Genomic DNA, 14,267 nt, shown 5'->3' with positions numbered 1-14,267 from the left:
TTAGGGTTGGCGTAAATATTAAAATGGAAAAAGCGAGAGCCTGGATAAATTGGTATATTGAAAACTGAATTAACACTGTGCTGCATTTCTTAGTAATCATTGAAAGAACCCATTTGCAAACTATGGAAACATAGGAAAGTCATAGAACACCACCATGGAGAAGAAATAGAAATAATGTTTTTTTTTTATTCATAATCGTAATTATTATGGACAACCTAATGCGGCAATGAGTTAGGCTGTTTGTAAGAATGCACTAAAACACAAGATCAGCTTTTGAAAAATGATAAGATATTTACAACAAATGTTGATTATATCGATCTGCTATGTACATCTTGAGTATTTCCTTCTTGAGTATTAATCTTTGAGTCGAATCTTTTAAAGTCAACAGAAATTTTGACTGTTATTAGTTCTAAAATAACGCCCTTGATACTAAGCAATTGCTCGAATTCGAGCAACAGGGACACTTGTTATTAATTAAAATGAGTTATTATGCCTAATTGTATTTTATGTAATATTTTGGTGTAATCAGAAATGTGATTGTATTAAGATGATTATTTTGTAATGTATATGACTTGTCCTATTTCTTTGTAAAAAGATCAATGGAATAAATTATTCTTATTCTTATTCTTCTTATTTACTAGAACGTAAACAGTCGAAACAACAATACATGAACCAGCTGTGTAAAGCCGTCTACTATTGCGTAATGGTTTTTAAATTGGTTGACCACATTTCTCAGCTCCATTGTACAGTAAAAGAGCAAAAAAGTTGTTCCCAACCTCCTTCGCGTTTGCGGTGTGATTTGCAGCCAGCTTTATTGAAATGTAATAGGTACTGTAAGAAGTGACTTTCTGAGCGTCTCGCTCCGAGACGCCAGCATTTTTCGCGCAATCTCAACCGTCTCGCTAAAACTGCTTTAAAGGATTATAAAATGGTTCTTAGCTAATACCCATCTACCTACGTGGCCACTCAACAAACCCCAAAATGTTTTTGGTCTCGCCAATAGCCCGCAATTAGGCTCGCAATTAGCTCGCAATTGCAAGAGATCTGGTGTTACGTTCAGCCTCTGCATGTCCTTCTGCACTTGCATCACGGTCTTGGGTGCCACAATGGTGGTCTGCCTCTTGGAAGATTTTCTGCTGCCTGTCCTGGAGCTTTGTTATTTTTTAAAAGTCTAATCTAATATTTCAGGTTGAATTTGGGCTCTGTTTGCTCCTCTGTCTCATCTCTTCCTCAATTAGGAGGGTTTCAATCTACCTATTTACTCCATATAACCAGGACCTCTCTTATGTTAGGTAGCCTACATGTTAGGCCTACCTTTGTTGTCCTTTATTCCAACTGTTCTTGCCATACAGCATCTTTTTTTTTTAAATCTCACTGTTCAGAAATAGTTTTAGTTTAGTAATCACCGGTTTTAGTTTAGTACACTCGGTTTAGCTAACTTAATAGGTGGATTAAAAAAAAATTGTTTCTCTGGAAATAATTCCTGGTGATATTAATTTGTTGTAACTAACTTAGGCTACATGTTATAAAACTGTTTGGTAGCCATTTAACAATTTGGTACTCTTCCGTCATACTGAACACACGAGGTTAGGTTAGTAAGTAGGTAACTAAACATTTAAAAACAAAAGTGAGTTTTTTATTGAATAAATAACCTAACCTAACCTGGTGCAGTGGATATAACAAAAAACAACCTGGTGTTGTCAGTATAACAAAAGAGTACGGAAACTTGAAATGTGTAAAAGCTGATTAAGATAAAGTCAAGAGAATATTGAACAGTGATACTATTAAATACAGACTGATCATTAAAAAAACCCTTGAATAGTAACATTTCCAAACATTGAGAATAGAATACCGTACAATAAGCTATGTTCAATCATAGCTTAGCGTAAACTCATGCAGAATATTTTTTACTTTGTATTGTTGTAGTTATTTGAACATACAATTTCAGATGTAACCGAAAAGTAAACTACGAGAGACTCGGCCATGACGGATACAAGGCGGCGTGTCAAGCTCTATGCTCTCAATGCTGACCGCCAGTGGGATGACCGAGGAACGGGCCATGTCTCATCCAACTATGTTGATCGACTAAAAGGCATCTCTCTTTTGGTCAGAGCTGAAGCAGATGGTGAGATACCTTTAGCCTACTAAACTTTATTGAACAAACATAAACAATAAGATGTTAGGCCTATTTTTTTTTTGTCGTAGGAAGCTAGGCACGAGCCTGGGATTGTTTTTCACATTACTTCAGGCTAGACCTAGTGGTTGCGGCATTATCACTTAGATAAAACCCATTGGTGACTTAGCGGGGATCGAACCTGGGACCTCAAGGACTGAAGTCCCGCGCTCTAACCACTAGGCCAGCTCGCTCTCCCTCTAATTTTAGGCCTATAGGAATACCTTATTCGAAACAAAAAAATCTGAGCATTGTGAAGAAAAAAATAGTGCTTTGTGATATGTAGCAACTCTGGAAGAATATCTTGTGTTGTGAAAAATGTAATGTAAAAATCCCTGAAAGTGTCTGATAGATTCTCTAAAAATGCCAGCACATTTTGCTATATAAGTTTCATCTGGCTACCTAGTTTTGAGAATGAATAAAATGTTAATAAGAAAGTTACTACATTGTTGGCCTATAGCCTATAATTTGTTTTAGCAAGAAACAGAGAGTATCCTATGTAATGTGTTTGTAGTAATAAAACATTTGCATATTATATTTGGGTACTTACGTATTATACGGAGGCCACATATTTTACAGCGCGCTGCAGCGGTTATGTTAGGTTGGGTTATCATAAATATATGTTTTTTTATCAAATTAAACTATCTTAACCTAACCTAACCAACCAAACTTGCTGATGGTGAAGGTTTACTAATCGAATCGAATCTGTAGGTTAGGTGGCCTCCGTTTAATACGTAAGTACCTATATGTGTAACATTCATCATGAAACTAAAAATGTAAAGTAAAATGGTTATTGCCGTGTACAAATCTATCTATCTATATATTATCTATACTTATTTAATACGCAAGCAGGTTTTTTGTGACAATTACGTCCTCTGAAACTACTGAACCGATTGACATGTTCTTGGTGTCATTGGAAAGAGCGTAACGTGAAGTTGTGCATGAAACTTTCTTTTTAGGAAAATAATGAGAGGGCGAGGCCCTGGTGCCCTTTAAAGTTTAGTATTTCTCCATTAGTAACATGGGAAAAAAATATTATTATGAATCTCCAGCTGTTGTCAGAAATTAAAAGTAAGAAGAAGAACATATGTTAACAGTCAAGTTTGCTAATTTAACAGTTAGTTTGCTATTGGTTGAAATGAAATATTTACTATTTGAATTTGGGTTGGCGTAAATATTACAATGGAAAAAACGAGAGAGCCTGGATGAATTGATATACTAAAAAGAAAACTGAATTAAAACTCTGCAGCATTTATTGGTAATCATTGAAAGAGCCGATTTGCAAAGTATGGTCAGATAAGTCAGAGAACACCACCAAGGAGAAGAAATATAAATAATGTGGTTTTTTTATATATTTATAATCGTTATTATGGACAACGGATTACAAATATCGTCTCTTGAAAAATGATAAGATATTTATAAGAAATGTTGATTACATTGATCTATGATATACATCTTGAGTATTCCATAATCTTTGAGTCAAATATTTTAAAGTCATCAAAAATTATGATTGTTATTCGTTTTAAAATAACACCTGTAATACTTAGCAATTGCTCGATTTCGAGCAACAGGGATACTAGTACTTATTTAATATGCAAGCAGGTTTTTTGTGACAATTACTCCTCCGAAACTACTGAGCCGATTGATATGTTTTTGGTGTCATTGGAAAGAGCGTAACGCGAAGTTGTGCAGGAAACTTTCTTTTTAGAGAATTAATTAGATAGTGTTGTCCTAGGACCCTTTAAAATTTTGTATTTCTCCATAAGATTAACATGGGAAACAGATATTATTATGAAACTCCAGCTGTTGTCAGAAATTAAACGTGAGAAGAAGAACATATGTTAATTGTAAAAAAGAAAAAAATTAGTTTGCTAATTTAACAGTTTGTTACAAACATTTACTGACTTGGTTGAAATGAAATATTTACTATTTGAATTTGGGTTGGTGTAAATATTACAAGGGGAAAAGCGAGATAGCCTGGATAATTTGATATACTAAAAAGAAAACTGAATTAACACTGTGCTGCATTTCTTATTAATCATTGAAAGAGCCGATTTGCAAAGTATTGAAACATAGGAAAGTCATGGAACACCACCAAGTTGAAGAAATAGAAATAATGTTTTTTTTAGCGAATTTCCCATATAGGGAATAAGCTATTACCGTAAGTCTCATGATAAGACCTGGACTCGGGACCGATTTACTTATTCGTTTTGAGGTCCCTAGAGGCCAAAAACACCATCTGTTCAAATTCATATATATATACAGAGGGTGGCTGGTCATCAGTGTTACAAAAATTTTTCGGTAAAAGTACAGGGTGGCGCAGATGGATTGGGTGGTTTTAAAATACTTGTCAAACTGTCAATTTTAAAGGTATTGGATTGGAATAAAGTGTAAAACGTGTAGTTACAATGGAAGTTTATTGACAAAAAATTAGTTAAGTTAGTTTTTAAAAATTATATCAATTAAATGCCTTCCTTCTCGAGCGACGCATTCTTGGAGTCGGTCTTCGAGGTCCCGCATTTCTCGCTCAAGCACATCACCAGGAATTGATGTGATTTCGTTGTAAATTGCAGCCTTCAACTCCTGAATGGTCCGGGGTTTGTTCATGTAGACCCTTGCTTCAGGAGTTGAAGGCTGCAATTCACAACGAAATCACATCAATTCCTGGTGATGTGCTTGAGCGAGCAATGCGGAACCTCTAGGTCCGACTCCAAGAATGCGTCGCTCGAGAAGGAAGGCATTTGATGGATATAATTTTTAAAAACTTAACTAATTTTTTTTTCAATAAACTTCCATTGTAACTACACGTTTTACACTTTATTTCAATCCAATACCTTTAAAATTGGCAGTTTGACAAATATTTTAAAACCACCCGATCCATCTGCGCCACCCTGTACAATGTAAATGGAGTTTAATGATGTATATAAAACATTCCAACTCTCAAAATTGGCTTAAAAAAAATGTGTTTCACTTTTCATAAAATACTCTTGTGTTGAAACTTAAGGATAAAATTTCTTGTCCACTACTACACATATCAAAGCAACTGATACCATAAACATGTTCTACATTAAATTTCCAACGAGAAAAAAACAATTGTTATGAGATTTAGGGAATAAAACAACATTTTAAATTGTGTCAAAGTAAAAAATTACTATGTTTTTTGAAACTTATAAAATCTTTGGTCTATTGCACTTTTTTACACCCTGTATACGAGAAAGTGTCAAGTTACATAAAAAACTGTGCCATTTTATAAGCTTTCAAACAGTATGCTACACTAATACATTTAAGTTCAAAAAACTGTGCCATTTTATAAGCTTTCAAACAGTATGCTACACTAATACATTTAAGTTCAACTTGTGCTGTCTTTAGTAATTTGAGTGTTAAAAAACGTGGTATGCTTAAAATCGGTAAAATTATAAAAATACTATGTTTGCCTCAAACAGTGCTCCTAACTTAACTGTGTGTAATAATTGACAATTTTATATTTCTTTACTATAAAATACAGTGACTACTGCATACCTATCTAGCAGAGTCTTTTTGCACAAAGATTGTTTCCTAATACAGAATCAGATATTTTAATTCCAGCTTATCTTCTACAATATGATAAGATAAAGAAGTTTAGGCCTGTTCTTTCTGTCCCCATTATTATCCAGATCGAATGACGAATAGTACAGCTCAGATCAAACACTTCGCTCAGTCAGTCCAAAGTAGTTAACGGAATTAAAACTATGTCTTTTTCAAATCGGGAGTACGCTGATATGCATTACATCTATGGATTTTGTGACGGTAACGCGCGGGCGGCCCAGAGGGAATATGGCATTCGCTATCCTGACGGTGTTGTTCCAAGTTCACAAGTATTTACCAGACTCCACCAACGCCTATTAGAAACAGGATCTGTTAAGAATATCAAAAAAGAGGTAGGTCCTACTAATATTGATGTTTTTGCGGAGGAAGATATTTTAGCAAGGGTTGAAGATAATCCAGAAATAAGCACAAGGCGGCACCAGAAATAAGCAGCTGATACTGGTCTTTATCGTTGGAAAGTATGACAAATTTTGAAAAATAATACGTATCATCCACATAATTTCACTCAGGTCCAGTCTCTTGAATGGAATGATTATGAAGCTAGAATGGTGTTCTGTCGCTGGCTCCTGAACAGAGACATCGAAGAGTACTACTTCTTGAAAAAAATACTGTGGACAGATGAGGCACGATTCGATCAAGAGGGAGTTTTCAACTATCACAATATGCATGTCTGGACAACAGAGAATCCAAGAGCAATGAGGGAATCTTCTTTCCAGCATCGATTCAGTTTAAATGTGTGGGCTGGAGTTGTTGGTGATGTGTTGGTAGGGCCGCATTTCTTTGAAGGAAACTTGACAGGAGTAAAATATCTAGATTTTCTGCAGCACAACCTGCCTCAACTTCTTGATCAACTCACTCAACAGCAAAGAGAAGAGTTAATATTCCAGCAAGACGGTGCACTCCCTCATTTCGCCAACGATGTTCGACAGTGGTTGACAGAAAATTATCCGATTTGGATAGGTCATGGAGGTACTGTTGCTTGGCCACCCAGGTCTCCAGATCTTACCCCTTTGGACTTTTATGTTTGGGGATACATGAAAAGTGAAGTGTACAAGACCGTTGTTCGGGATGAAAATGACTTGCGTAATTATATTATTGAAGCTGCAAATAAAGTGAGAAATGAACTGACAATCAATGTCTCTGTGCACGCTATTAGAAAAAGAGCAAGAGCCTGTGTACGGGAAAATGGAGGGCAATTTAAACATAAAATAAAGTGAAAGCGTAACGGTTTTCTCAACCGCCAATGCACATTTTTAGTACACCAGGAATTTGCTTGTGTTTGCTATATCAATTAAATAATGTAAATGTAATTGAAAATCAAATAAAGCTGGTTATTACAATTAAAGAAGTATAACCTCTTCAACCAAACTTAACGTTTTGCATTAATTTATATTTTACCGATTTTAAGCATACCACGTTTTTTAACACTCAAATTATTAAAGACAGCACAAGTTGAACTTAATTGTATTAGTGTAGCATACTGTTTGAAAGCTTATAAAATGGCACAGTTTTTTATGTAACTTGACGCTTTCTCGTATACAGGGTGTAAAAAAGTGCAATAGACCAAAGATTTTATAAGTTTCAAAAAACATAGTAATTTTTTACTTTGACACAATTAAAAATATTGTTTTATTCCCTAAATCTCAAAACAATTGTTTTTTTCTTGTTGGAAATTTAATTTAGAACATGTTCATGGTATCAACACAAGGGTATTTTATGAAAAGTGAAATACATTTTTTTTTAAGCCAATTTTGAGAGTTGGAATGTTTTATATACATCATTAAACACAATTTACATTGTACTTTTACCGAAAAATTTTTGTAACACTGATGACCAGCCACCCTGTATATATTTTCAACTTACGTGTTCACTTAATAGGGCTGCTGATATCCTATACTCTAATACGAGCAATGTTTGCTTGCTTGCTTGCACAAAGATCTCGAAAAAGGCTCCGACGATTTTCTTCAAATGTTGTAAATATAAAGTGGTTTAAATACCTGCATAAAAGTTATCCACAATGTTGCTCACGGCAACCGGTTTCAATCCACAATAGGGATCATCATCAGGCCGATCAGGATGTCAAAACATTTTCTCTCTTCTTGCGAAGGTCGTCAAAAGGCGTAAAAAACATGCACATATAGTCACAAACACAAAACACGGACATTTAACATTGAAGACACGGTCGAAATTATTGCTACGACTCATCCCCGGCGAAGGTATAGTCTATTCTCGCTCCTTTAAAAAGAGATTCAAGGAACATTTGCCCAAGAAAATCATAACCCAGACATCTGCTTTTGCTGACCACCTCGTTTCAAATAACCATAATTATTCAGATATACACAGAAATATGCATATTTTACACTCCTCAAAAGACAGATCCCAGACAAGCACATTAGAAGAATTTGAAATATATAAAGCTGTAAAATCGGATCATCAGAACGTCCTGAACGACAAGCTGTCATTTTCGTCTAATTATATTTATGACACTGCAATCAAGGTATTGAAGGGTGTGGATGGAGGGGGTGGGTAGACCTCAATGAAACAGCTGATAAGGATTGTACGACTGGATTCCACTGACCACCGGCAGTCTAGACTATACCTTCGCCGGGGATGAGTCGTAGCAATAATTTCGACCGTGTCTTCAATGTTAAATGTCCGTGTTTTGTGTTTGTGACTATATGTGCATGTTTTTTACGCCTTTTGACGACCTTCGCAAGAAGAGAGAAAATGTTTTGACATCCTGATCGGCCTGATGATGATCCCTATTGTGGATTGAAACCGGTTGCCGTGAGCAACATTGTGGATAACTTTTATGCAGGTATTTAAACCACTTTATTGAAATATTGGTTATCCGGAGGCTAAATCACAATGTTGTAAATAGTTCATTTTTGGCCTAAAAACGAGTTTCATGCAGTTAGAACTGCCAACAAAAATCTAATTACGTAGAAAAATGAAACTGAAAATCACATTTTTTTAACATTAGTCTTATGAGTTGCTAGGTAACCATGTTGGCTGAATTAAATACCAAGGAAAAAGTAAACAAAAGACTTGAAGTTGTAGCATGTGTTCATAATAAGCCAACTAACTACCCACAGTATACTAGCAAATTACAAATACAGTACAAAAGGAAAAACATCACTTGTTAATATTGAGCAAAGATTATACTTAAGATTACTCGATACATTGTAGTCAAGGGTAGCAGTGCGAAGTCTAGTATCTGTTTATGACGAATACAGGTAATAAGGTATCTGCAATCCTAAAATGCTATGGGAAGGGAAGGAAACAGGTCCGTGACGTAGGAAGTAGTGAAGGAAGTAGTAAAGGCAATCATAAAATGCTATGGGAATAGAGGGAAACAGGTCCGTGACGTAGGAAGTGATGAAGGAAGTAGTAAATGCGAGCAGTCCGGAGTGTGGGGACTGTTTATGACGATAAGACTACGGTATCTGCAATCCTAAAATGCTATGGGAAGGGAGGGAAACAGGTCCGCGACGTAGGAAGTGGTGAAGGAAGTTGTCAAGGTGAGTAGTCGGGAGTGTGGGAACTGTTTATGACGATTAGATTAAGGTATCTGCAATCTTTAAATGCAATGGGAAGGGAGGGAAACAGGCCCGTGACGTAGGAAGTGGTGAAGGAAGTAGTCAAAGCGAGCTGTCCGGAGTGTGGGAACTGTTTATGACGATAAGATAAGGGTATGGGCAATCCTAAAATGCTATGGAAAGGGAGGAAAACACGTCCACGACGTAGGAAGTGGCAAAGGAAATAGTCAAGGCAAGCTGGGCGGAGTTTGGGAACTATTAATGACGATTACATTAAGTTATTTACAATCCTAAAATGCTATGGGAAGGGAGGGAAACAGGTCCGCGACGTAGGAAGTGGCGAAGGAAGTAGTCAAGGCGAGCTGTCCGGAGTGTGGGAACTGTTTATGACGATTAGATTACGTTATCTGCAATCCTAAAATGCTATGGGAAGGGAGGGAAACAGGTCCGCGACGTAGGAAGTGGTGAAGGAAGTGGTCAAGGCGAGTAGTCCGGAGTGTGGGAACTGTTTATGACAATTAGATTAAGGTATCTGCAATCTTTAAATGCAATGGGAAGGGAGGGAAACAGGTCCGCGACGTAGGAAGTGGTGAAGGAAGTAGTCAAGGCGAGCTATCCGGAGTGTTGGAACTATTATGACGATTAGATAAGGGTATGGGCAATCCTAAAATGCTATGGAAAGGGAGGAAAACAGGTCCACGACGTAGGAAGTGGCAAAGGAAATAGTCAAGGCAAGCTGGGCGGAGTATGGGAACTATTAATGACGATTACATTAAGTTATTTACAATCCTAAAATGCTATGGGAAGGGAGAGAAACAGGTCCGCGACGTAGGAAGTGGTGAAAGAAGTAGTCAAGGCGTGCTGTCGGGAGTGTGGGAACTGTTTATGACGATTAGATTAATGTATCTGCAATCTTTAAATGCAATGGGAAGGGAGGGAAACATGTTTGCGACGTAGGAAGTGGTGAAGGAAGTAGTAAAGGCGATTAGTATGAAGCGTGGGAACTGTTTATGACGATTAGATTAACGTATCTGCAATTCTGAAATGCTATGGGAAGGGAGAAAAACAGGTCCGCTACGTTGGAAGTGGTGAAGGAAGTAGTCAAGGCGAGCTGTCCGGAGTGTGGGGACTGTTAATAACGATTAGATTAAGGTATCTACAATCCTAAAGTGCTATGGGAATGGAGGGAAACAGGTCCATGACGTAGGAAATGGTGTAGGACGTTGTAAAGGCGAGCCGTGTGGAGTTTGGGAACAGATTTATGTATCTCCGATACTAAAACTGCTTTCAGAGTGAACTAATGATTTTCTCCGAGCAAAGCTCGGTCCCCAGGTACTATTAAATTATTGTAGTAAATAAGTACAACTGAGCACCCTGAATATTATATTTTTAAAAGAAGTGACATGTTTTCGGACATAAGTCCATTTTCAAACTTCAAATACATTGAATACTTAACTGTTGTTTATATTGTTTGTTTCTATATAAATAAATATAATTTAGTATACAGATGATTTATAGAATTAGACAGGATTTGGAAAAACATTTTTGTTACTGATTATTTAAGTCTAAAATTTGGTCAAAGATTGGGTTTCTTGAAAGAATTTGGCTATTTAAAATATGATTTGGATTTTTTAGATTTTCTTCGTATATGAAATACTAGCTGGCCCGACAGACATCGTCCTGTCCTAATGTGGTTTTATGTCAAATGCTTGTTCATTTTTAAGATGAGCTCGTTCGCATCACTCAACCACGCCCTGGTTGAAGTTTGTTTGCTACGCTTACTCACCTTTAGGTTGGAGCTCGTTCGCTGCGCTCACTTGCCTTCAGGTTTAGCTTGTTCGCTACGCTAACTCGCCTCCAGGTTGAAGTTCGTTAGCTACGCGCACTCACCTTTAGGTTGGAGCTCGTTCGCTGCGCTCACTTGCCTTCAGGTTTAGCTTGTTCGCTACGCTAACTCGCCTCCAGGTTGAAGTTCGTTTGCTACGCTTACTCACCTTTAGGTTGGAGCTCGTTCGCTGCGCTCACTTGCCTTCAGGTTTAGCTTGTTCGCTATGCTAACTCGCCTCCAGGTTGAAGTTCGTTAGCTACGCGCACTCACCTTTTGGTTGCAAATTAGATAGCTATTGGCATAAATTTGAAAAAATAATAGTGCTTCACTCTGTTGGTAAACCTATTAACCTTTTAATGCTATTGAACATCACAGAATCAAATTGTTTAGTTGAACCAGTTGTTAAGATTCTTTAATTCCATTGGAATATAAGTACTCATAAGGTTAACATGGGGAAACTCCAGAGCCACTGGGGCGGAGCCGATTGGACGGATCACGAAATTTATGGTGTATAAACATATTCCATGAAATTCTACACGTATGTACCAAGTTTCGTGGCAATCGGTCCTACGGTGTCCGAACTCATAACGTTCAAACATACAAACTTCCTCTTTGATAAATATAGATTCTTCAGTTGAATCCATTTGACTTCCTTTGTTTAAAACACTTTTAGAATTTTCATGTTGTTTTTTTTAAATTTGTGTAATTGTGGTTGGTTGATAAAAGGCGTTCAGCAAAGTTTTATTTCATGGATGTTCTGTTGTTACTCTCAAGAGCTTGAATGTGATCTTTGAATTTAGATTTTAAAAGAGCATCCTGTCTGACCAATGTAGAAGTGTTCACAATCATTGCAGTTAATTTTGTATATGCCATATTTGTCTTCGTGTTCTTTATTTGTTGTAATGTTATTTGTTATGATTATTGAAAGCGTTATGTTTTGTAATAAAGCCAATTTTGAATTCAGAATTTTGAAAAGTTTTTCTTGTAGTCCTGTTAAGAGTTGTAGGCCTATTGAATGGGATACTAATGAATTTCTCTTTCTTCTTTCTTTCTTTTTTGTGTTCTTGATTTAGATTTTTCTTTCTTTTGATGTTTCGAATCATATTGTAGATGATATTTTGCTTATATCCATTCCTTGATGCTAAGGATTTTAATTTTGTTTAATTCTATCTCATAATTTTTCTGTGTCATTTGGAATGTTCAAAAGACGATTTAGCATGGATCTGAGAGCAGATAGTTTGTATTTCCAAGGATGGTTAGAATTTGATGGTATCATTAGGTCTGATTGAGTTGGTTTTCTGTAAATTTTGAAATCGTGTTTGTTCATGTTTTTTGAAATAGTTAGGTCGAGATAGTTTATTTCATTATCGTTAATTTCTTGGGTAATTTTTTTTTTTTGGACAATGTGTTCAAATATTTAAAAAAATCTTTACTTTCCTCTTCATTTCCTTCAAAAAGGCAAATGACATCATCAACATATCTGTACCAATATTTGATTTTTGAGTGGTATGCCTATGGATTTAAATCATTGTTAATTTTGTTTTCTTCTAAATTATGTAATTTCTTGTTCAGAACGGATGTTGCTCTTTTCTAAATCATGTTTTAATATCTTCAAAGTTTCTTTTGGGGGAATGTTGGTATACATGTCCTTGGTATCAAAAGATATAAATTTTGAATGTGTTGGTAAAAAAAAAAAATCTACCACCATACCGAGAAAGCTATTACAGTATATCCAGAGTCTACTTAATGGAGCAAATCATTTGAGCAGAAACTACAAAGAGAACATAGATCGTACGGTACAACTCTGCGCTCGCAATGGTCAGCACTCGAGCTAAAATTTAAGACCATAACGGTGGAGGGCCTTTCATGTATAAGGTGCACGACACAATTTATCACTCAATTGGCACCTTACAACCGTCAGAAGGGGAGCATCCCACATATCGAAATTTATATCTACGACGTCGAAACCACTGTTGAAGCCAGTATGACGCCAGCACCAGCCCTTAAATAATTGACAGACTATTGAGAGACATCGAATTGACAGACTATTGAGAGACATCGCCGTAGATGAATTAGACCGTTTAAAACCATTTGGATGGAAGACATTTTTTATGTGCAGTGATTTCCGCCAGACACTGCCTGTAATTCCCCATTCCGGAAGATCTGGAGTAATTGAAGCGTGTATTAAATCACACGCACTATGGCCAAAAGTCAAGCAAATGCAGCTAACACGGAATCTTCGAGTGCTAACTGGAGAAGAGGAATTTACAACTTTTCTATTGAATGTAGGCAATGGCACACTGCCGTCCAGTAACGTTTAACAATCAACATCTGTGATAACTTCACGATTGCTTAGCATTAGATCACCAGTTGATTTTATATGTACTCGAGGGAAACTTTAAACAATATCAACAGCGACAACTGCCAAAGCGCTATTCTGTGCCCACTAAATGAAGATTGTACCAGGCGAAGAATGAATTTATCTCAGCGTGGACTCAGTCAACGAAGATGATGCTTCGGAACAATTACAGTTTACTGTTGAATTTCTCAATAGTCTTGAAAGACAAAGAAGTGGTCTTCCACGACACAGAATAGCCTACCTCTGAAAATTGGTGCCTTTTAATGCAAGAAAAGGCATAACCAATGGTATCCGAATGAAAGTTACTGGCCTGTATGCAAATAGCATTGAGTGTAAAGTTTTGACAGGTTCGAGCCAACTGATTTGGGTTTCCCATTTAACTGACACGCAGTTGTTATGGTATTTCCTATCTGTGTTGTATAGCCTATGCAATTATGATAAACAAAAGTCAGGGACAAAACTTTACCAAAAGGTAGCACTGAAGCACCCAAAACCGGTCTTCTTGCATAGGCAACTATGTTGTACTCAGTCGTGCAAAAAGCTTCGACGCAGCAAGGGAGAGAAATTATTCGTTGACGGTGAAAGTTCCATCCATACAACTAATGTCGTTTTTAAAGAGATTTTGTAAACGGTGGATTTATCTTTAATTGTTTAAAACCAGTTTTATATGTAGCTTTATTTTCTGTCATTGATTAGTTTTAATACCATATACATTTCATTCGAACATTCAAAATATCTTTATTTATTATTCGTGCAAATTCGCACGGGTTGACCTAGTACTAA

At 36.5% G+C, this 14,267-nt stretch overlaps 1 protein-coding gene across 1 annotated transcript in view; it reads left to right on the top strand.

The window, feature by feature from the left end:
- The window catches only part of LOC128985675 (serine/threonine-protein phosphatase 4 regulatory subunit 3), an 81,491-nt gene that overhangs the window by 7,806 nt on the left and 59,418 nt on the right, over window positions 1-14,267 (top strand). The window contains exon 2 of the mRNA XM_054405447.1: window positions 1,949-2,125. Coding sequence (XP_054261422.1) covers window positions 1,984-2,125 — 142 coding nt within the window. The 5' untranslated portion in view covers window positions 1,949-1,983. The remainder of the gene's footprint in view (window positions 1-1,948; window positions 2,126-14,267) is intronic.

The sequence above is a fragment of the Macrosteles quadrilineatus genome, unplaced genomic scaffold (genome assembly GCF_028750875.1).
Source record: "Macrosteles quadrilineatus isolate MER2022 unplaced genomic scaffold, UCM_ALF_1.0 Scaffold_1__1_contigs__length_201487025, whole genome shotgun sequence".
NCBI classification, from domain to species: Eukaryota; Metazoa; Arthropoda; class Insecta; order Hemiptera; family Cicadellidae; genus Macrosteles; species Macrosteles quadrilineatus.
This window is presented reverse-complemented; position numbering and strand designations above follow the sequence as displayed.